This window comes from Anolis sagrei, chromosome 7 (assembly GCF_037176765.1).
Source record: "Anolis sagrei isolate rAnoSag1 chromosome 7, rAnoSag1.mat, whole genome shotgun sequence".
Taxonomy (NCBI): Eukaryota; Metazoa; Chordata; class Lepidosauria; order Squamata; family Dactyloidae; genus Anolis; species Anolis sagrei.
Genome location: NC_090027.1, coordinates 39,455,222 through 39,478,375, shown reverse-complemented (window position 1 = coordinate 39,478,375; position 23,154 = coordinate 39,455,222). Strand labels below are relative to the sequence as shown.

Here is a 23,154-nt window from a genome sequence, read left to right as displayed (position 1 = left end):
TATACTTCGGAACCCAACAGCCCTCAAATAACCAACCATGGTCCACCTTGGTTTAGAATTTGGTTGCCATACTAAACTCTGGTTAACCTGAGATGAAACAGATGCTTCTGATCCCTTTTCAGTCATAACACTGTGTAATGTGATTTCACCTCCACGAAAATCACAACTTCGGGGAGCTGATCCAGAATGTCAAATCAGGACACAGACAGGTTAGAGGGCAAAAGCTGAGTTTTTATTCTCCTGGGCCAGAAAGGATGTCAGCAGAGAAAAGCACTCCAAAGTACTGACGTACCCAAACTGGAAAGACATGGGTTTATTTATAGTACATTTGACAGAAAGAAGAAGCGGTACAGAACAATCAGAAATTGCCACACCAGTCCCTCATTGGTCCTGGAGGGTACTAGCTAGGATCCGCAGCCTCTGAGCCAATTGGAGACAAGGTGGAAAATTTAATAAACATTGATTTGTGGATCTGAAGTCTTTCATCTGTGAGTCCTTTCCAGAAACTGGGTCCGTCTAGGTGGGATGTGGTTTGATGGTCCAATGCCAGCTAAACAAAGGTGATGCAGACCGATGGACCAAAGGTGTCTGAGGCACCGTTACATACAATGGAGGAGTCCCAGATGGGATCTGGATAGGTGCTATTGATAAGGCAATGTAGTGCTAGCCTAGATCATATCATGCTAGATAGATAAAGGAAATTGGATTATGGCTATTTTTTCTGGGTGAGGTTAGGCAAGGGAGATGTGAGTTCATGATCTGGGGGAATTTCCAAGGAATTTCATAGAAAGGTTACTTTTTATCACAATTAGAAATGACCACGTGGCTGGCTATATTCTCCACTGAAGTTACATCTCATAATGCACATGTTTTATGTAATTCATATTGTTGGGGGGGGGGGGGGTGTCTGATTTCCCAATAACAGAAGGAGGAGAAAATAATGGAGAGCATGTTGGTTCAATAATCCCTGGATCTTGTTCTCATAACGCTAGCTCATAGTAATACTTAACTGTTCAATGAGTTTGAAAGAAATCGTTGGATTTGAGTATTGTTTAGCAACAGTAATGTTGACTAATAAAGCACATTGCTCTAAAGCTTTCCAGTGAATGCTTCCTTCCTTCCCCATTTATTAACAAAATTGTGAGTGTTTTGCTCTGTTTCCTTAAGCCATAAAATGTGTCTTCAGATATTCAGAAATATGTGTAATGACTTCTAGGTCATTTTGGTCTACAACATCAGGACCAGGGAAGTGTCTATTCTTTGCTTTAGCTTCCAGGCATCCGGCTTGTACTTGTGGTGAACCCTTAAAATTAGAAAATGTATCTTTGAAAAGAGGGAATATGGTACAAAAAAAAGGGAGGTTATTTCTGTTTTTGATGCCTGGGATGCATGGTTGTATCCTTGTGCTGGAGTCTAATTGTTGGTTGCTACTATGTACTGGAGTGTTTTCAAAATGAATGAAATGAAGCAAAACAAAGATAGTTCTTTGGGGAAAATAGAAACCTATGGTTGGAATACTACTGGTAAGACCAATTGAAAAGCCACAAAGGTGTGCAAATATGCGAACATTTAAGCAAGGTACAAAAATCCGAGAAGAAACAGGAAAAATCCAAAAGGTATCTTTCAAGATGGAGATTGCAGACTAATTTAAAATCAGCAATAGGTTTGGATATGCAGGGAACAAAAACAATGGCTGGTTTCAACTTGGAGTGGGGATATTATGAGCTACATCATAACAAAGAGAATGGTAAGAATATGAGAGGGCTTCTTTTTGTTGAGAAATAGTTGTTAAATATGACGGTTCTGGCCCCACTTACCTCTCCGAACGCATCTCCACCTATGAACCGACTAGAACATTAAGATCGTCTGGGGAGGCCCTGCTCCCGGTCCCGCCTGCGTCACAGGCGCGCTTGGCGGGGACGAGAGACAGGGCCTTCTCAGTGGTGGCCCCTCGGCTATGGAATGCCTTACCGGTAGACATCAGACAGGCACCTTCGTTGCTGGCGTTTCGGAGAAAGGTCAAGACCTGGCTTTATGAACAAGTGTTTGGTTAAACAGTGCAACCAATCATAGGAAGACGGTAAATGGAACATAGGAATGGCACAAGGATTATGAGAACGGATCTGATTTCACTGAGGCGTTATGTTGTGTTTTGTTGACTTGTCTTGTTTTGATTTGTTAATTGTTGTTGATTGATGTTGTTGATCCTGTTGTTTCATTTGTTGCGTTTTAATTGCACTGACATTGTTGATAATTTGTACCATGTAAACCGCATTGAGTCGCCTGTTTGGGCTGAAAAATGCGGTATAGAAATAAAGCAAATAAATAAATATGAGAACACAAGTGTTATCATTTGACCACAGCCATAATTGGAATGTGTTAAAATCCATTGATTTTTAAAATGTTAGTCTTTGTTCAGTATGGTGACTCTTATTTGTGTGCAAACCCAGGAATTTCTAGATGTAAGGTAATTTGTTGTTTTGATGGTCACTGCTGGTGGCATGAGATATTATGATATTCCCCAAAAAAGCCTTGAGTTCTTCCAATACATAATCAATCTGAAGAAACTGGGAACCTCACTACCTCTGAGGATGCTTGCAATAGATGCAGGCAAAACGTCAGGAGAAAATGCCTCTAGAACATGGCTATATAGCCCAAAAAAACCTACAACAACCCAGTGATTCCGGCCATGAAAGCCTTCGACAATACATTGAAACTGGGAATATTGTACACTGTGTAGTATTGTCTACAGTCATCATCATCATCATTGTGATACGCAAGTCGCTTCTGGTGTGAGAGAATTGACCGTCTGCAATGACGTTGCCCAGGGGACGCCTGGATGTTTTGATGTTTTACCATCCTTTTGGGAGGCTTCTCTCATGTCCCTGCATAAGGAGCTGGAGCTGACAGAGGGAGCTCATCTGTGCTCTCCCTGGATTTGAACCTCTGACCTGTCAGTCTTCAGTCCTGTCAGCACAACGGTTTAACCCATGGAACCACTGGGGGCCCATATCGTGATATGATGACAGACTCTCAAAAGCTCTTTGCAGTATCTTGCAATGTTTAGGATGTGGATCAGCGAAGTCCATTTTAAAGTTGACTTCATATGAATATTTGACCTGATATTTCCTACAGTTATATTCACTTCTGCTAGTGTGGATCACGAGTGCCTGTCTGCATGTGAGTTTGGCAGGCCTTTCAGTATTGGACATAGAGAAGTACTCTATAATAGCTTCTTCCTCTTTACCATTAAGTCCATTGTCAGTAGAAGGAACTGTATCAGCCAGGGAACCATGGCAAAGTACAGTAATTTGTACCATCTCCATATGGAGCAAGACAAAATGAGCAAGATAGCACATGGTTCCTACCTTCTTCTTTTTTGTCACTATCTTGGAAAGCTGTGCTCATATTTTTCATTAGTCTGTAAAACAAAGCATACTACAGAGCTTACCTGAATACTAACACTTTTAGTTGTGGCTCCATGTCTTTGATGTTAATAAAATTAAATTACAATTTGCTTAGAAAACTATTTCTTTTTTCAGATTTCAGCGTTAGCAGTAATGAATTTGACTTTCGGTAGTTTGTGAATAGCCTTCTGTATTCTGGTTCTCAAAATTCACAGGACGGTTGAAGATGCTGGAATACTTGTTGGAATCGTATATTTAATTCTCATGGGTTTCTTGTCTTCTTTTCTCAGGTTGTGCGTTTGTGCCAGAATCCCAAGCTGGCCCTGAAAAACAGCCCTCCTTACATTCTCGACCTGCTTCCTGACACTTACCAGCACCTGCGCACCATCCTGTCTCGCTACGAGGGGAAGATGGAAACGCTGGGAGATAATGAATATTTCAGGGTGTTCATGGAAAACCTGATGAAAAAGACAAAGCAGACCATCAGCCTGTTTAAAGAAGGAAAGGAGAGAATGTATGAAGAGAATTCCCAGCCCAGGTAATGGCGTTTTGCATTGGAATTTGATTGTATTGAAACATTCATGGGAAGTGAAGAAACACTGCTGCAAAGTTCATTGTTTTCAGTTGTTCACACTGTTCTTTTGGCTGTTCTTTCTCTGGAGCAGCAACTTCATTGCTGTACTTCTATGCAGTATTAGTGAGGTCAAAACAGCTCTGCTTTCACTGAGCTTTAACTGTTCTTTATGACAAGGAGCTCAAATTGTAGAGGTTCTGTATAACTTTTGGTATTAAAAATGGTCATAAAATTGTTTTTAATCTCTCTTTAGACAGTGATTTATTATTGAGAGCGAAGATAGATGGAGAGACAGACAGCTACTTTGAGAGTCCTGATGGGAACTATTCATAAATACTAGTAATGTGCATTCAGACCAAAAGGCATACCGTTTTCGGGTCCATTTTTATCTGACCCCTCATTTTGTTTACCAGAAATTTACCTGAAAGGGGAGGGGTATTTTCTGTTTATTTCGGCAGAGATTTGGCCCATTGTCTACAATGGAAAACTTTAAAGGATCAATCCTTGGTCATTTTAAGGCCTATCTCATGAAACCTACCTCAGTTGTAGAGCCCATTTACAACTGCAGGCCTGCCAAGTTTCAAAACAATTCACTAATCTACTGATTTTGTAGAATTATTTTAAGTTTTAAACATAACATTTTTTAAAAATAAGACAAACCACAATAGAAGGGTTCTGGGAATTGTAGTCGCCGGTTGTGTCCATTCTCAGCCAATCAGAGCATGAACACCACCAGGCTTTTTATTGGCTGGGAGACACAGAGATAAAAACATCAACTCCCATCATGCTCTGAGAAGAACTTTCAATGGCCACCCTATGCTAGTGCCACTGGGAAAGTGAGTTCTGAGGGCCCTCTCTGGAGGAGAAGGTAACTTTCCAAGAAAAAAATGTAGGAGGCTTCTTCTGCCGGGGAGAGAAAAAGACGCCACAAATTCCCCCTGCCTCAGATATTTTGTGGACTTAATTCTTTCTAAAAATATTGTTTTTCTGAATTTGTTTCACTGGTCTTTTAGTCTTTCTCTTCATCTTTCTGTTTTTGGAAATTACACAAAAATGGCCCTCCAGAAACTACAAATCTTTTCATTAACAGTGATTTGAACCCAACTCTAATAAATACATTGTGATACTGAATCAGTAAATATAATTCAGCAACAAATATAGCTATTCTAAATGCAATATATCTCTGAAGTCTCCATATTTAGTCTTATAAAGTCACGTTCCTTATTAGCTGGAAATAGAAAAAAGAAAAAGGTTTGGGAAAGAAATGTAGACTTACGGCATGGTTTTTACAGAGGTACATGTTCACAAATTAGTTAATATTACATCATGTTTGTATTATAGTATTGCCGTGTAACATGTATTGCTTTGTATTATCTCAGGAAAGTTTTGTGTAGAGCATTTGAATTTATTTTTCTTCTGAGTGCTTGTGGATTCTCTTTTTCCATACAAAGCCCTCTGCAGGTGACTTGCAAGAGATAATTAAAACCAAAAGCATACTGTTTAAATTTAGAGAAAACAAATCCAGTTACAGAAACTAAAAACAGCAGCAAGTTGTAACTGTGTGCATAGCAGTTTAATTGAATGCAGATTGGAGGGAAAGCAGCAGAGATGATGCCCTGTGTGCTACTTTTGGAAGACAGCCCCGAAAATATGAAAAGGAACTTCTCCTAATTCCTGTTGCTCTGTTAGATCTTGTAAAGGAGGCCTCAGCCTTAACACTCAGAAAGATTATTATCTTGCCTCAAAAGGACAGCTGTGGGTCTTCAGATGTTGCATGACGAGGAGCCAGCCATATAGATCTTTATGTGTCATGTTCACTCTGCAAAGATAAAGTAGCTAAATGGGTGCCTGTCCGTTCACATTTCTTGTTGTTGGCTTTCCTTTTGACAAGGCTGGGCACATAATTTACCTGTCTCTGCTACTGATCCTCAAGTGAGAGAGTGTGGGATTTCCCTGAAGGGCACGGGAATCTAGATAAGATTATGCATGAGCAGTTCTGAGCAAATGAACATTTATCTTGCCAGATAAATATATATACATCATGTCAGATCCAGTGTGTTCTGTATTGTCTAAAGCAGCCTTTCTCAACCTGGGGGTCGGGGCCCCTGGGGGGGGATTGCAAGGGGGTGTCAGAGGGTTGCCAAAGACCATCAGAAAGCACCATTTTCTGTTGGTCATGGTGGTTCTGTGTGGGAAGTTTGGCAGTGAGCTTAAAGGGGCTCTTTGATTGGTGAACTATAAATCCCAGCAACTACAACTGCCAAATGTCAAGGTCTATTTTACCCAAACTCCACCAGTGTTCATATTTGGGCACATTGTGTATTTGTGCCAAGTTTTGGCCAGATCCATCATTGTTTGATTCCACAGTGCTCTTTGGATGTGGGTGAACTAGAACTCCAAAACTCAAGGTCAATCAGTGCCCACCAAACCCTTTCAGTGTTTTCTGTTGGTCATGGGAGTTCTATGTGCCAAGTTTGCCTCTATTCCATCATTGATGGAGTTCAGAATGCTCTTTGATTGTAAGTGAACTATAAATCCCAGCAAGTACAACTCCCAAATGACAAAATCCATCTCCCCTCAACCCCACTAGTATTCAAATTTGACTGTATCAAGTATTTGTGCCAAAATTAGTCCAGTGAATGAAAATACATCCTGCATATCAGATATTTACATTACGATTCATAACAGTAGCAAAATTACAGTTATGAAGTAGCAACAAGAATAATGTTATGGTTGGGGGTCACCACAACATAATAAAGGGGTCACAGCATTAGGAAGATTGAGAACCACTGCTCTAAAGAATAGGAATTATAAGATGGGCAACACTGCAGGAACTAGAGATCACCATTGTGTATATTAAGCCAACCATCTTAGCCAGGTATCTCTTGACATTATCACTATCTATCTATCTATCTATCTATCTATCTGTGTATCTATTGACTATGTTACCTGTCAAGGTAAGCTCTTCAGTGAATCAAGCATTCTTTCCTCTCCCAGACCTGCTTTGAAGCGTTGTCAGGAGTAGGCTTTTGTTTGGAGGGTGAAGGTGTGATTTATAAACTATTCAAATTAGTAAAAGGAACACAAAGGGATTCAGTCTTCAGGAACGAGATGAGAGTGTGAGATGGCTAAAGCATGTGGAATGAGGACTTTTGTATCTATGTTGTATGCAAAGCCTCTGGTTGACTCGGCTAGTTTCTCCAAATTCTCCACTAACAACGGTGCACCTATAGCACATTCCTCAGTTATGGAAGGAAAATTTCTGATGAATTATCCCCTCCCACATTCAAAATATTTATGGTTATGTTCCCCAGAAAACAATCTCTCTTTGGGTTAAATGTGGGTGCTTGAGTGCTCTCCAGCATTCTCAAGCGATCCCTTTTGTTTCTAGGCTCCCAGCGGTTTCTGTAACTTGGTGTGATGAAACAGGTATAAAGAAATACATTGGAATCAGCAGTTGGCTCACATTGAGGTTTTGGTGCCTTCCCCACTTCCCCTGCTGTCCCACTTGTCTGTTTTGCTCAGAGGAGAATGCCATCTGAAGTTCCTCCCATTGATGCATCTATTCCAAGTCTCTCAGCCATGTGGCTTTAGGTTACGGAAGCTGTTTTCCTCCTTTGACACCACAGTGGGAATGGGAGTTGGGTGTGCTATTGTTGTGACATCAGCGGTTTAGGTGTTTCCTTGTTTCAGCCTTCTTTCCTTACTAAGTCCAGGCCTGGGATGTTGATGAGAAAGACGTCTAGTAGGAACGTCTTGAGCATGAATGAAGTCACTACTTAACCCCAGGCCATGAATTATCGTATATACTTGAGCATAAGCCTAGTTTTTCAGCTCTTTTTCAGACTGAAAAAGCTTCCCTTGCCTTATACTCAAGTCAAGGATATATATTATTTTACTCTATTATTATTATTATTATTATTATTATTATTATTTTACTCAATTATGATCAGATTTAAATTATTTTACTCTATTATTATTTTTTGCATTATTATTTTACTCTATTTTTATTTTATTTATTTTTGTACATTTCTATCCCACCCTTCTCCCCATAAGGGGACTATTTATTATGTTTTGATCATGGACTAGCAATCAAGGATAACGAATTGGATTACGACTTTAACTATGAGATGTTCCGGTCTGTATTGGTGGCCCAATACTATGTATGTATATGTATGTATTTTTTATATTTTATTTTATATTTTTAAAGTGAATATTGTATTTTTAAATATGTTGTAAACCGCAATGAGTCGCCGCACAGGCTGAGATATTAACGGTATACAAGTGTACTAAATAAATAAATAAATAAATAAATTATTATTACATTTATTATTTTACTCTATTATTATTATTATCAAATTTAAATTATTTTATTCTATTATTATTATTACATTTATTATTTGCATTTATTATTTTACTCTATTTTTTATTTTATTTATTTTCATACATTTCTACCCCGCCCTTCTCCCATAAGGGGTCTATTTATTATTCTTACATTTATTATTTTACTCTATTATTATGTTTATTACTTTATAATTACTGTTATAATTATATTTCCATTATTTTACTCTATTATTATTATTACATGAATTATTTTACTTTATTATTATTGGAAGGATACGTAAGCACATTTACATTAAAGAAGGTTAGAATAATGGTTTAATCAGAGTTGGACAGTCTTATGTTAAATTACAGTTTTATATAAGTACTAGCGGTCCCCTGCCACGCGTTGCTGTGGCCCAGTCTGATGATCTGGAAAATAAAGTAATGAAAAAGTATTGGTTTCTAATATATGTAATTTCTTTCTGCTTGTGGGTAAACAGTATTTCTTGCTGTTTCTTTGTCAGTGTTGACGTGGAGATTGCCTGGTTTGCCTACTCTGGAACATGCAAGATATTATTGTCCTTCTTTTGGGGTCCCTTTCAAATCTATGATGCTATATCTGTGTGTGTGTGAATCATCTTTACCTATGGCTGGATGGCTTTTTGTCAGCAGGGCTTTGATTATGCTTTCTTGCCCTGGTAAAGGAATTTGGACTGGGTGGCCTTAAGAATTTTCTGTTGCTCATGGGGGTTCGGTGTGGGAAGTTTGCCCCAATTCTGTCGTTTGTGAGGTTCAGAAGGCTCTTTGATTGTAGGTGAACTATAAATCCCAGTAACTACAACTCCCAAATGTCAAGGTCTATTTCCCCCAAACCCCATCTGTGTTCATATTTGGGCATATGGAATATTTGTGCCAAGTTTGGTCCAGATCCTTCATTGTTTGAGTCCACAGTGCTCTCTAGATGTAGGTGAACTACAACTCCAAAACCCAAGGTCAATGCCCACCAAACCCTTCTAGTGTTTTCTGTTGGTCAGGGGAGTCCTGTGTGCCAAGTTTGGTTCAATTTCATTGTTGGTGGAGTTCAGAATGAGCTTTGATTATAGGTGAACTATAAATCCCAGCAACGACAACTCCCAAATGACAACATCATAATTTTTGAGTGATGGTCACGCCTTATGTAGTGAGATGTTTTGTTGCCAAATTTGGTGTGATTTCATTCATTGGTTCTTTTGTTTTTAAGGTACTCATTATGCACAGAGCATCTATATAAATAAAAATGTAATGTTCGTTTGTGGGATTCACAGAACTCAGAAACCACTGGACGAATTGACAGCAAATTTGGACACAAAACACCTAACAACCCAATTATGTCCTTCACTCAAAAAAATTGATTTTGTCATTTGGGAGTTGTAGTTGTTGGGATTTATAATTCATCTAAAATCAAAGAGCATTCTGAACCCCACCAACAATAGAATTGGGCCAAACTTGTTCTCCCATGACCAACAGAAAATACTGGAAGGGTTTGGAGGGGAATGTCCTTTGGTTTTGAAGTTGTACTTCACCTACATCCAAAGATCACTGTGGACTCAAACAATGATGGATCTGGACCAAACTCTACTCGAATACTCAATATGCCCAAATGTGAACACTGGTGGAGTTTGGGAAAATTGAATCTTGACATTTGGGAGTTGTAGTTGCTGGGATTTATAGTTCACCTACAATCACAGAGCATTCTGAATTGCAGCAACGATAGAATTGGGCCAAAAATCCCACACAGAACCCCCATGTGGGCCACAGCAACACGTGGCAGGGGACTGCTAGTTTTTATATATATAGATTCAAAAACATTTAACCTACTGATGCCTCAATTAATGTAATTTTATTGGTATCTATTTTTATTTTGAAATTTACCAGGAGTTGCCTCATTTCCCACCTTGGGCTTACATTCGAGTCAATATGGTTTCCCAAATTTTGGGGGTAAAATTAGGTGCCTTGGCTTATATTCACGTCGGCTTATACTCAAATATATACTCAAGTACATCCCCTTCATCTGTTATACTTCATCTGTTCTGAAATGCAGTTAGATCCATTAACGTTCTGAACAGCCTTTGTACTTGTGAGCCTCCTTGCATATTACCCAATTCAGAAGATCAGCTGTGCATTTTAATATTTCATCCCCCCCCCCCCCCCCAGAGACAGAAATGTAGCCCTTGACACCACCATCTGACTGTGACAAAGGGGAAACCAAGTGTGGTATGTGAAGCAGTTTAACATCCTGCTGCAAGGATATGCTCTCTTGGCACTCCTCCTCCTCTCTCTCTTTCTCTCTCTCTCCCATTTATAGGAATTAGATGGCCAGGCCTATGTGGAAAGGTTGCCGAAATGTTTGGCAATTAGATCTCAATGGCAGCCAAGGTGTTCAGCTTGGAACATTTGTTGTCTCCTCTTGCAGCGCTGTCTCAGCAAGTTTTCATATTAGTCATTGGCTTGAGGGCACCGAAGAACAAATCCATACAGGAAAAGCCGCAGATATTCAGTATCTTTCTGTATATGCAATGTGCACAGCCTTTGAAATACGTATACAGCCAGAGCTAAGCAGGAAATTGATGTTCTGGAGAGGAAAAGCATTTCAAACATTGTTTTCTTAAAATTGCTTTAAATGTTAGTACTCCTGATGATTTTGTGTAGTTTTAAAGTGTGGGAAAAGATTCGAACTCTTGTTTTTAAGGCAGCCTATCAAAGCTTGATGTGAAAGAGTTCCCTGCCGCTTCCTTCAAACGAAACTTTCCTTCAGCGTGTTGAAAACTTGTGGAGCCTACTTCTGCATTTCAATGAGAGTATCTTAAGAGGAAAATTCAAAAGCTGGCCATAAAAAAGGAGGCTTTTGAATGCCAGGTTGCTACATACGAACGTGAACTGCTTGCTGCCTAACGAAACCCATTGCCTTGTGGAAAATGTGCTTAGTTTCTCCTATAATGCTTAAATAAGGATGGGATTCTGGCTTCTGTTACAAATGCTTGGCGCCCTCGCTTTCACTTTAATTCTTCCGGTCCTTAGGGTTGTTGAAAGAGTGATCAACATTGTGAGATGAATACTCCGCCAAACAGAAAAGAGCTAAAATTTCCCACCATAATTTCCAGATGATTTGACGGTTTAATTGTGCAACACCATGCAAAATGAAATAATTGGTTACTCTTTCAAAAAAACTTCTTATTCTGGTGTTATCCTAACGGGTGCTCACACTCACATTATTTTAGTATGAAGGTTGAATGAAAATCAATGCCTCCACCTTCGTAACTCCTCAACAGATGGCAGTACTGGTATGCAGCAGGTACTGGCTTGTTCAGTAGACTCTCCTCTATAATTCCATTTTGGTGGGAAGCCTTAGCATTGAACGGTTGTGTTGTTATAGTGCGAAGTATGGAACTCTGCACAGACAGTCGGTCAATGTGACTTAAGCAACATGCAGTCATTGAATTCTTGACAGCAAAAGGTGTCACCCAAAGGAAATTCATCAGAGAATGCAACCTGTTTATAGTGATTGTGTTGATGTGAGTACTGTGCGTCATTGGGCAAGTAAGTTTTAAGATATTGAGGTGACACCTTCTGCTGTCAAGAATTCAATGACTGCACGTTGCTTAATTCGCATTGATCGGCCGTCTGTGCAGGGTTCCATACTTCACACTTTAAAAACACAACCATTCAATGCTAAGACTTCCTGCCACAATGGAATTGTAGAGGAGAGTCTACTGAACAAGCCAGTACCTGCCGCATACCAATACTGCCATCTGTTTAGGAGTTACGAAGGTGGGGGCAATAGTTTTTATTAAGTCCTCGTACTTCTCTTTGAATCTGTGTGAAATGTTTATGTCAATTGCATCGGAATGTCGTTCTGGTGTTGATATGGTTGCATTTCCCAAACCATAGAGTGGCTCCAAAATATTAGGTGCATATGAGCAGATACCTAGATAATTCTCAGAAGTGAGAGACAACCAGTGGTTCATTTCATATATCATTTGCTTTGTCTTTCGGGGAGGTGACTTACGGGGCTCTCAGCATGAGCTGAGTGGAATTTCATTCACTTCCTGTGCTGAACATTTAGTCGAAAGTAGTTCCGTTGTGTGTCTATTTTTAAAAACTGATTACTCGGTGAAGTAGGCTGCGGAGCTGCAAGAAGCTTAGAAATGTCAACATAGGAGGTTGAAGCATGACTATTCAGCACTTCTTTGTCAGGGTCAGAGTTAAACTGGTATCAGCAGGACAGTTGTTGCTCGCACGCATTGTTTTGCTATTACAGGAATCCTTCACTGCCATTTAGCTGCCACAGTGATAGATTAGAAATGGAGATGGAAAATCATTGACGTCTAGGTGCTCTTTTGTGAGACTAAAGACATACTTTGGGAGGTTAACCTAACCTATTTCATCCTGACACTACCATCTCCACATGTCAGAATGAAAGGTACAAGACTATGGTGGGAGAAGGTGATTTCTATGGTATACGCATTACAGATGAGTAAAAGAACATTACATTTAACCAAAGGCGATCCAACATATGTCAAAGCACTTATTTGTGGCGTGTATGTGCTTTAAGCTCAGGAGTTCAGCCTCCCTTTGTGTGGAATTATTATTGGTGATGTGAAACAGGTTGCAATTTATATTACAGAGCAGACTAATGTTCTCACTTCCATAGGTTAAGAGACATCTGGAACAATCCTATGTCTTCTTTTCAGCGAAGTGTAGTGTTGACCTCCAAAATCGAGTTTAGTTTCTTTCATGAAAACTTGGAGAGGAAAACTCCAGTAAAGCAAATGTTCCTTTGTCAAACCGTCTCATATCCATATAATCAGATTTTTCTCAGTTGGCTAGCTTCCTTTCAAAAACAGGCCCACATTTTTGGAACATGCTTACTGTTCTAGCTTATCTTGAGTTGTTGTTGTTGTTGCTTCAGTACACCAGCACATGACCCCATGAGGCAATGTCACAAGCTGACACTGTTTACATCATCCTAGAAGGGTGCAGTGCTTTCTGTATAGGGCATTCCTCATCTTGAGGTGTGTGTCTTTTTATTGTTCATAGTACTCTGGTTATTAATGTGTAGGATTGTGCATCACTCATTTTAAACCTGTTTAAGAATTGCTTTTCAAAGATACCGTAGGCTCAGCCCCCACTGGCTAGGGATTGCCAAGTTGAGAGGAAGACATAGTTGGAAATGTTTGAGTTTGATCTGGGTTAGTGTGGGCCTTGCATTGGGTACTCTGATCTGTACAAATATGATTGTACTGACTTAACAGAGCATATTTTACCCTGTACAGATTTGATGCTGATAGTTAGAAGCAATGGCCCTGCTAAATCTGAATGGAGCTGGTGGTATCTGCTCTGAAACACTATCCTGGCACCTAGGAGTTTGAGAAATCCTTGCAACTTGGGAACGTAAAGGCATCAGATCCTATCTGAAATTGGAAGCTAAACAGGGACAGCCCTGGTTAGTTCTTGGATGGGAGACTGCCAGGTGCTGTAGGCTCTATTTCAGAGGAAGAATTGTGAAAACTCACTCCGAGTATCCCTTGGCTAAGAAAATGCATGGGGTTGACAAACGAAGGCACATATACTACTACACTTTTCCTCTTGGTGGATGGTGGACTGCACAGCCCAACAAAATAACAGTTTTGCTGTAAGTTTTTCAGGCTATATGGCCATGTTCCCAGAAGCATTGTCTCCTGACGTTTCACCTGCTCCAGTGTCATCAGTTGGGAGCCCCCCCCCCCCCAGCACCAACTGCTGTTCTGAGATCGGAATGAAGAGGGAAGCCATGAAGGCAGTTCCATCACTGTGCTTATAATATAATATAATATATTGTATATACATATAATATTGATAATATTATAATGTAATACAATATACTACTACTAATAAAATGATATTATAATTATATGTTTTATATTAAATGTAATATTACTAATAATATTACAGTATAATGTTATAGTACAATGTAATATATAATATTAATATTGTGCTATGATAATAATAATATATTGTATTTACTTTTTACTTGTAAACTTCTCTGTGTAGTCTGACATGGTGGTCGTTAGCGTGGTCCAGCATTTCTGTGTTCTCTGAGGATGCCTGCCATAGATGCAGGCGAAACATCAGGAGAGAATGCTTCTGGAACACGGCCATACAGCCCGAAAAACTTACAGCAACCCTGTGATTCCGGCCATGAAAGCCTTTGACAATACATCAAAATAACAGTTTTGTGATGTCTCAGTTTGTAGGCTGTTTCTGGGGTTATTTGGGGTGCTGATTCAGAAAATCACACTGCATCGGCTTTAGTTTCTTTGATATGGTTATCACAATTTCTTATGGGTGAACAGATGGCGAGTGGCATATGTTCTGTATCTCAAAAAACTAGCACTGATGGGGGTGCCATTTTCGGAATCAGTAGGTTGGCACTAAATCGTGTGTTGGCCAGTGTTATAGTAGCACTGAGAGACAAAGATCTTTGTTTACATGGGAGGTTCAAGATTACAATACTGTGCTGTAGAATCCGAGATCTATTTTAATTCTTGAGGTGTGTTTAACCCAGTGCTTCTAAAACGAGCGGGAATTACCTTCTATCACATAGAATCATAGAGTTGGATGAGATGACATGCTATTTTGTCAGATTTCAGTTCATTTTCAAGGCCCAATCTGTCTAGCTCTGCAAAAGCGCTCACTCAGCTCCATCTCATTTCAAGTATAGTATGTATGTTTGTGGGTCATAAGATCCCCCTCCTCTCTTCCATTGATCCTAGCTGACTTGTAGAGGCTAGGTTGAAATCCTGAGTGTAAAAATAATGTTCTGTTTCTCTGAATGGAAAAAAAACCCCTCTTGACTTGGATGTGTAAGCTGTTTGTATCCCCCTTCATCAATCTCTGAACTGAACAAACTTGACCCTGCGCCAGAACATCTGGATTCCTTGAGTAAAGTGATGCATGTGTGTGTTTAAAGTTAATAAAGGAGCAGCAGTGAAAACATGCCTTACCTTTCTGTGGAAGTAACATGTTCGTTTCTCATCATCTGCCTTGATGCGGGACGTTTGGCATAAACAGGGCTTGAGGAGGCAAACGTGCTCATACAAGCTGTCCCCAGGTAGAATTTCAGGCTTCCTCGCTGAATGTAAATAAGGAAGCTGGGTTATTATTTTTTAAAAGAGGATATTTGTATTTCCAGGAGAGTCTTGTGCCTTTCAATCTATTCATTAAATGAGTATTTATAGAAAACGAGACACGTTGGGAGATATCTGCCTTCCGTTTGTGCAAAGTAAATGGATATGTCCTGGACTCTGACCCTTTTTTCCTTCAAACTTTATAAACACAGCATCAAACCATCACAGACTGTTCTTTAATTATATCAACATTTTAAATGTGATTAGGTTTCTTTAATTATACAGTGTTGTCATGGCACTGCTTTATGGGCTAAGACTGGAGCGGTATTTACATGCTTTATCTAATATTAGCTCTGTGTAAAATGAGGTTCCTGCTGGAAGTTGTTAAAGGTGTAAAGGATATTGATTCTTAGATTTGATCACCACAAATCTAATAAACTTCAGAAAACGGCATTAAGGGAGTATTGCAGGGAGGAAGGAGCTTTACTCAATATATATATATACACACAGACCATTGCTGGCTACAGCAATGCGTGGCAGGGGACAGCTAGTGTGTGCATATATATATATATATATATATATACACATACACACACACACACACACACACACACACACACTAGCTGTCCCCTGCCACGCGTTGCTGTAGACAGGTCTGTGTACATGTGTTTTGTGTGTATATATATATAAGCATATACGTGTGTATATATATATATTTGTGTATGTGTGTATATATGTGTGTTTGTGTATATGTGGTTTTGCGCATGCGTTGTAATGTATTTTTTTATTTTTTGGCTGTTTAAGTCTCTTCTGCTGTGTTTTTCAATGATTGTCACTTGTTGGCCTGGTGTATGGTGTCCAAATTTGGTGTCAATTCTCCCAGTGGTTTTTGAGTTATGTTAATCCCACAAACTAACATTGCATTTTTATTTATATAGGTCAGGGGTCCTTAAACTAAAGCCCGGGGGCTGGATACAGCCCTCCAAGGTCATTTACCCAGCCCTTGCTCAGGGTCAACCAAAGTCTGAAACGACTTGAAAACACACAACAGCAACATTCCTATCTCATCAGTCAAAAGCAGGCCCACACTCCCATTGAAATACTAATAAGTTTATATTTGTTAAAATTGTTCTTCATTTTTAAGTATTGTATTGTTTTTAAGTGTATTTTCACAACAAACAAGATATGTGAAGAGTGCATAGGAATTCATTCATGTTTTTTTTTTTCAAATTATAATCCCGCCCTCCCAACAGTTTGCAGGGATTTGACCTGGCCCTCTGTTTAAAAAGTTTGAGGACCCCTGATATATATATATATATATAGAGAGAGAGAGAATGCCTTTACTTGGAGTCCCCAGTGGCGCAGTAGGTTAAACCACTGAGCTGTTGAACTTGCTGACGGAAAGGTTGCAGGTTCGAATCCGGGGAGTGGGGTGAGATTCCCCTGTTAGCCCAGCTTCTGCTAATCCAGCAGTTCGAAAGCATGCAAATGTGAGATCAATAGGTACCGCTCCAGTGTGAAGGTGACAGCGCTCCATGCAGCCAGATGTGGCATCTCCAACTTTGCAAGAATCTCATTTTTTCCTTATTGGAATAGCAAAGGGGCATGATTCTTAAAAGCAGAGGATTGGAAATCATGGTGCAAAGCTGTAAAAGAAATACTGCAAAAGGAAACGGGAGATGCAAATCAGTCAATTAATTATACAGGGGTTGCCGAATTTACTTTTACTTGGCATGGAAATCTAACTAAAGTGTGAGCAGAATGTTGTTCTGTCTAAGCTTGGGTTGAACAAATCCTTGGGAATGTATAGGCTGGAGAAAGGAAATCATGAGAATTGAGATGGATGATATAGAGGAGAGGTGAGCAGCTATGGAAGTTGGGGAACACATTATTCCTCTGGAGACCTCAAATGACCTATTTTCACCCTATTTTCAGGCTTCCTAGGCCCTCCTTGGTGGCACAGTGGATTAAACTGCTGAGCTGCTGAACTTACTGACTGAAAGGTTGGTGGTTGGAATCTGGAGAGCTGGGTGAGCTCCTGCTGTTAGCCCCAGCTTCTGCCAACATAGCAGTTTGAAAACATGCAAATGTGAGTAGATCAGTAGGTACTACTTTTGCAGGAAGGTGACGGCGCTCCCTGCAGTCATGCCAGCCACATGACCTTGTAGGTGTCTACGGACAACACTAGCTCTTCAGCTTAGTCGGACATGACTGGACTTAATGTTAGGGGAAAACCTTTCCCTACGCCTTTAGTTTGGAGTATATATGCTGCTCAAATCCTCTGCACCCAAAAGAGTGAAATTCTGAGTTTTACAAAATGTTGCAACTAAAGCAAATGAGCCCTTACATTATTTGGCACAATTTTGCTTCCGTTCAAGAGGAAATAAATATGCAAGACATTAAAACTTAGCCATTCACCAACTGTTGGGAAATTTCCCAAATTTCCTGTCCTTTCAAAAGGAAATGTCAGAAAGAGCTGCGCTTCTAAGGATGCCAAATGCTGTGTGTCCTGTGACGAATTCCAGGTCTATTCTTTGCCTGATCTTGATGCCTTCAAGTTCACTGATTCAACCTTGTGCTGACAACAGCAGCATAAACTCTTCATCAGGAGCAATCTCTCTGCTGAATATCAACTACACCAAGTATTGAAGGTGGTGGCTGGGATGGCAGACTGCCCAATTTGGTGGGCTTACAGAGAACTTGCGGGTGCAAAGGAAAGCACAAAGGGTTAAAATGTCACTGAATTCCGCAAGACAAGACTCTTGCAGTGGAAGAATGTTTTTATCCAGCAAACAGGAAACCGGAAAGGAACAGCCTGCTATAGGTCAGAGGGGAACGGCAACAGTAAGGGAAGTGGGGGCCCGTTTCGAGGTGGCCGAGGGGGGTTTCAGTGGGACTAGGAGTGCTTGGTTGACCTGTTGACTTCCTGCAAGACGTAAGGAGCCAAAACAGTAATGAAGAAGGGAAGGAAGTAGTACAACCGCAGCACAAAGGAGTGAGCTAGAGCTGCAGACAAGTATCCGTTGGGTGTCTTTATCTCTGGATCTGGTGTGGCTTCTCTTTTGCTTAACGTTGTTATCTGAGCAAGCTTCTCTGTCCTCTGGAGACTGGCGAGGCTTGCATTTTGTGAAAGCATCACTTGCCTGATTCCCAATTTTTTTAAAAAATTGGCTAACTAGAATTGAAGAAAAAGCCGATGTTCACAAATCTATATAAATAAAAAAATAATGTTCGTTTGTGGGAATAACATAACTCAAAAACCACTGGACGAATTCACACCAAACTTGGACACAATACACTGATCAGGCCAACGAGTGACCATCGCTCATAAAAACACCGAAAAACACAGCAGAAGAAACTTAAAAAGCCAAAAATTAAAAATTACATTATAACACAGGTGCAAAACCACATATATACACATATACACAAATATATATACACATATATACACAGACTGGGACACAGCAACGCATGGCAGGGGATGGCTAGTATATAAATAAAAATGTAATGTTTGTGGGATTTACATAACTCAAAAACCACTGGACGAATTTATATCAAACTTGGACACAAAATATCAATCAGGCCAACGAGTGACCATCACTCATAAAAACACTGAAAAACACAGCGGAAGAAACTTAAAAAGCCAAAAAATAAAAAAATACATTACAACACAGGTGCAAAACCACACATATACACATATACACAAATATATATACACAAATATACACAGACTGGGCCACAGTAATGTGTGGCAGGGGATGGCTAGTATATAAATAAAAATGTAATGTTCGTTTGTGGGATTTACATAACTCAAAAACAACTGGGTGACTTGATACCTCATTTGGACACAATACACATATCAGGCCAATGAGTGACCATCACTCATAAAAACACTGAAAAAAACAGCGGAATGGAGAACAAATGGAGAAAGGATATCAGCAAAAGAGACTGAAAAATGTGTTTACTATCAACCTCCCAATTAAACCAATAATGTAAAATGACATTATAGTGTGTACAGTCAGCTAGCATACATTAGTGGAAGTAGAGCAGTGAAAAGGTATAATATAAAGCTTAAATGTATTATGAAAACAATGAATACTCAATATGATGCCAGCCTATTGTTCAGTGATGAGCAGGGCATAAATGGTGAAGTACTGACCCAAAGGTCTAGCAAAAGGTTGGGGAAGACAATCCATGTGAGGCAGAGGCAAGCTGAAATTGGCATGGAGTGGTGAGAAAGACCCTTAATAGGGAACCAGGTGGGTGAGCATAGGTTTTGCTCACTGACTGGCTTGGAAAGCAAAAAAAAAAAGTAACTTGCAGAAGTTATTGAATGTGCAACCAGCAAAGGGGACTAATTGGAGCTCCGTTTATGGAGAAGATTCAAGATGAGGCCGAAGTGAAACCTCGTTCCTGGGACTTGGATAATTATCATTGGAGAACGCTGGAATTCAGTGCTTTTGCTCTTGCGGGACATAATTGCGCCTCATCGGTCACGAATTGCAAGATGAGAAGTGACTATCTGGATGCTCCCGGCAAGTCCAGGTCTCTGTCGACATGCTGTTTGTACTTTGGATGGCAACTGTTGTGATCTCACCATGACCAGCCAACTCTGATCAGGTTGCTTTTAAGCCATGGGTGACCTGGTGGATCTCTACTGATCTCTACTGAATAACTAGAAGGAAATAGTCCTTTTGCTCTTGCGCGACATAATTGCGCCTCATCGGTCACGAATTGCAAGATGAGAAGTGACTACCTGGATGCTCCCGGCAAGTCCAGGTCTCTGTCGACATGCTGTTGGTTCTTTAGATGGTGACTGTTGTGATCTCACTTTGACCAGACAACTCTGATCAGGTTGCTTTTAAGCCATGGGTGACCTGGTGGATCTCTACTGATCTCTACTGAATAACTAGAAGGAAATAGTCCTTTTGCTCTTGCGCGACATAATTGCGCCTCATCGGTCACGAATTGCAAGATGAGAAGTGACTACCTGGATGCTCCTTGCAAGTCCAGGTCTCTGTCGACATGCTGTTGGTTCTTTAGATGGCAACTGTTGTGATCTCACCATGACCAGCCAACTCTGATCAGGTTGCTTTTAAGCCATGGGTGACCTGGTGGATCTCTACTGATCTCTACTGAATAACTAGAAGGAAATAGTCCTTTTGCTCTTGCGCGACATAATTGCGCCTCATCGGTCACGAATTGCAAGATGAGAAGTGACTACCTGGATGCTCCCGGCAAGTCCAGGTCTCTGTCGACATGCTGTTGGTTCTTTAGATGGTGACTGTTGTGATCTCACTTTGACCAGACAACTCTGATCAGGTTGCTTTTAAGCCATGGGTGACCTGGTGGATCTCTACTGATCTCTACTGAATAACTAGAAGGAAATAGTGCTTTTGCTCTTGCTGGACATAATTGCGCCTCATCGGTCGCGAATTGCAAGATGAGAAGCGACTACCTGGATGCTCCCTGCAAGTTGACATGCTGATTCTGTTTGGATGATAACTGTTGTGATCTCATCTTGACCAGACAACTCTGAGCAGGTTGCTTTTAAGTCATGGGTGACCTAGTGCATTTTTAATAATCTCTACCAAATAACTAGAGGGAAATAATTATTCAGTAGAGAGTTTACCATCTCATTAAACTTGTCTGTGTAAACAAGTGCACTGCAGTGGTTTCGTATATTGTTAAAAGAGCCTGCCTTCTGAGTTGAGTAACAGTCCATTTAAACCTTCCTTGCCAGGTATGTTCTGGATATCCAGGCCTTAATGGTTTTAATGTATGTTCATGCCCTGCCTCATAGGCTCATAAAAGTGTCGTTTGTGGTTTTTTGTTTTTCCCCAGTCTAGCATACCTTGTAATTTTATGTCCTTGTTTATACTTGCAAATAATGTTTAAAGCCATGCGTCTTAAGCACCTCAAAGCAACTGTTTAAATGTAAGCTTGGCTAATCATGCTGTTCAGTTATAACAGTTCAAGTTTCCTGGGAAAAAAGAACCTCACACATTCCATTAGCAAAATCCATTGAGGAAAGATATCAAGCTACATCTGATAGCAGGCGACCAATTATGCAGGCACCAAAGAAGCTGTTCGTGAGTTAAATGTGCACAGCCTTGCAAAGAAATGCTTTGTCTATCTTTAAAAAGATGTGGGCCTCTAGTCGCTTCCTGCTTGTTTCCATGAGTCCATCTAAGCACTGCTCCTTTCTGAATCTCTGTAAACATTGATTGGCATAAACAAGAAACATAACCAAAAGTACAGGTCTGTAAGGTGATTGTGAGTTCTTTTAATAGTTATCCTAAAAGCAAGATAGGAAAAGAGACCCTTAGTTCCTCCAGAAGTTGTCAAAATACTGCTCTCAGTACTTATTTGGTCAGGATGGCATGGAGAGAGAACAGCAGGAACACACCAAGAATCCTAAGTTCTCTAGTCCTGTTCAATTTCATCTAATTCTTTGAAGACAAGGAGATGGAAATCCATGGCCTTGAATTCTATCCATCAAGTTGTCATATTTACTCAAATCTAATGCTCATCCTTTTAAGCTAAATTACTTTACCAAAATTTGTGTGCTCATTAGATTTGTGTAATATGATTACCTTAGTGTACAGCCAAAGCAAAAGGGGAAGCTGCTCCTGGAATGGCTGGAGCTCCTATTTGAAGGATGTCACCTCTAGATTAATTTCCGTGGCTCAGTGCTATGTGGGATTTGTAGTTTGGTGAACCACTGGCATTCTTTGGCAGAGAAAGGTGAGCAAGAGCAGTTAAAGTGGATTCATTCTGCAGCACAGATGCACCTCAAGGTTTTCATTTTTGTTGCTGGAAACTTTGGTGTCCTAACACTTTTGTTCTTAAAGAAGGAATTACAAGCATGTAGCAACTGTAATGCACACTTTTTTTGGCCAAATTACAGATTGCACTTTTTTGCCTCTGCGAATTGCAATCATCAGCAAATCCATTTTTTGCTTTCAGGATTTTGAAAATTGAGGTTCATATTAGATTTGACGGCTCGTTAAACTAGAGCAGTGGTTCCCAGTCTTTTTTTGACCAGGGACCACTTTGATTTTTTTGTTGTTAGCAGGGGCCACAAGGTTTAAGAGTAATAAACTGATTAAAATAAACTTTAATCAAAACTGTTAACATATTTGTAAAACATAATAGTAACATGAATTAAGAGTACTGTTATAATATAAAAAAGAACATTTTAATAGAAAATTTAAATTCGGTTTTAATCATTGTGATTTCTGAGCTTGTATCTTCTTTACAAGTTGGGTAATACCGGGGCTGATATTATTGCTCAATGAAGCAGGAAAGAGGGAGAAATGAAGGGGGAAGGAAGGATGGACCAAGGAAGGATGGAGACAAGCAAGAAGGGATGGAAAACTGGAGGGAGAGAGGGAACAAAGGTAGGAAGCGAGGGAGGGAGGAAGGAAGAAAAGAAGGAAGGAGGGGGGCAAGGAAGAAAGGAAGGGATGGAACCGAGGGAGGGAGGGAGAGGAAGGAAAGAAGGAAGGGAGCAAGGAAGGAGGGAGGGAGAAAAGAAAAGAATGAAGGAGAAAGGCAAGGAAGAAGGAGAGGAAGGGATGGGACTGAGCGAGGGAGGAAGGGAGAGAGAGGAAGGGAAGGAAGGAAGGCAGAAAGGACCAAGGAAGGAGGGAGAGACAAGCAAGAAGGGATGGAAGGCTGGAGGAAGAGAGGGAAGAAAGGA

The 23,154-nt window shown here is 40.2% G+C and overlaps 1 protein-coding gene across 1 annotated transcript in view; it reads left to right on the top strand.

Annotated features, from left to right (window-relative positions):
* CBL (Cbl proto-oncogene) overlaps nt 1-23,154 on the top strand; it is a 71,279-nt gene that overhangs the window by 12,877 nt on the left and 35,248 nt on the right. The window contains exon 2 of the mRNA XM_060786953.2: nt 3,698-3,945. Within this exon, the coding sequence (XP_060642936.2) occupies nt 3,698-3,945 (248 nt within the window). The remainder of the gene's footprint in view (nt 1-3,697; nt 3,946-23,154) is intronic.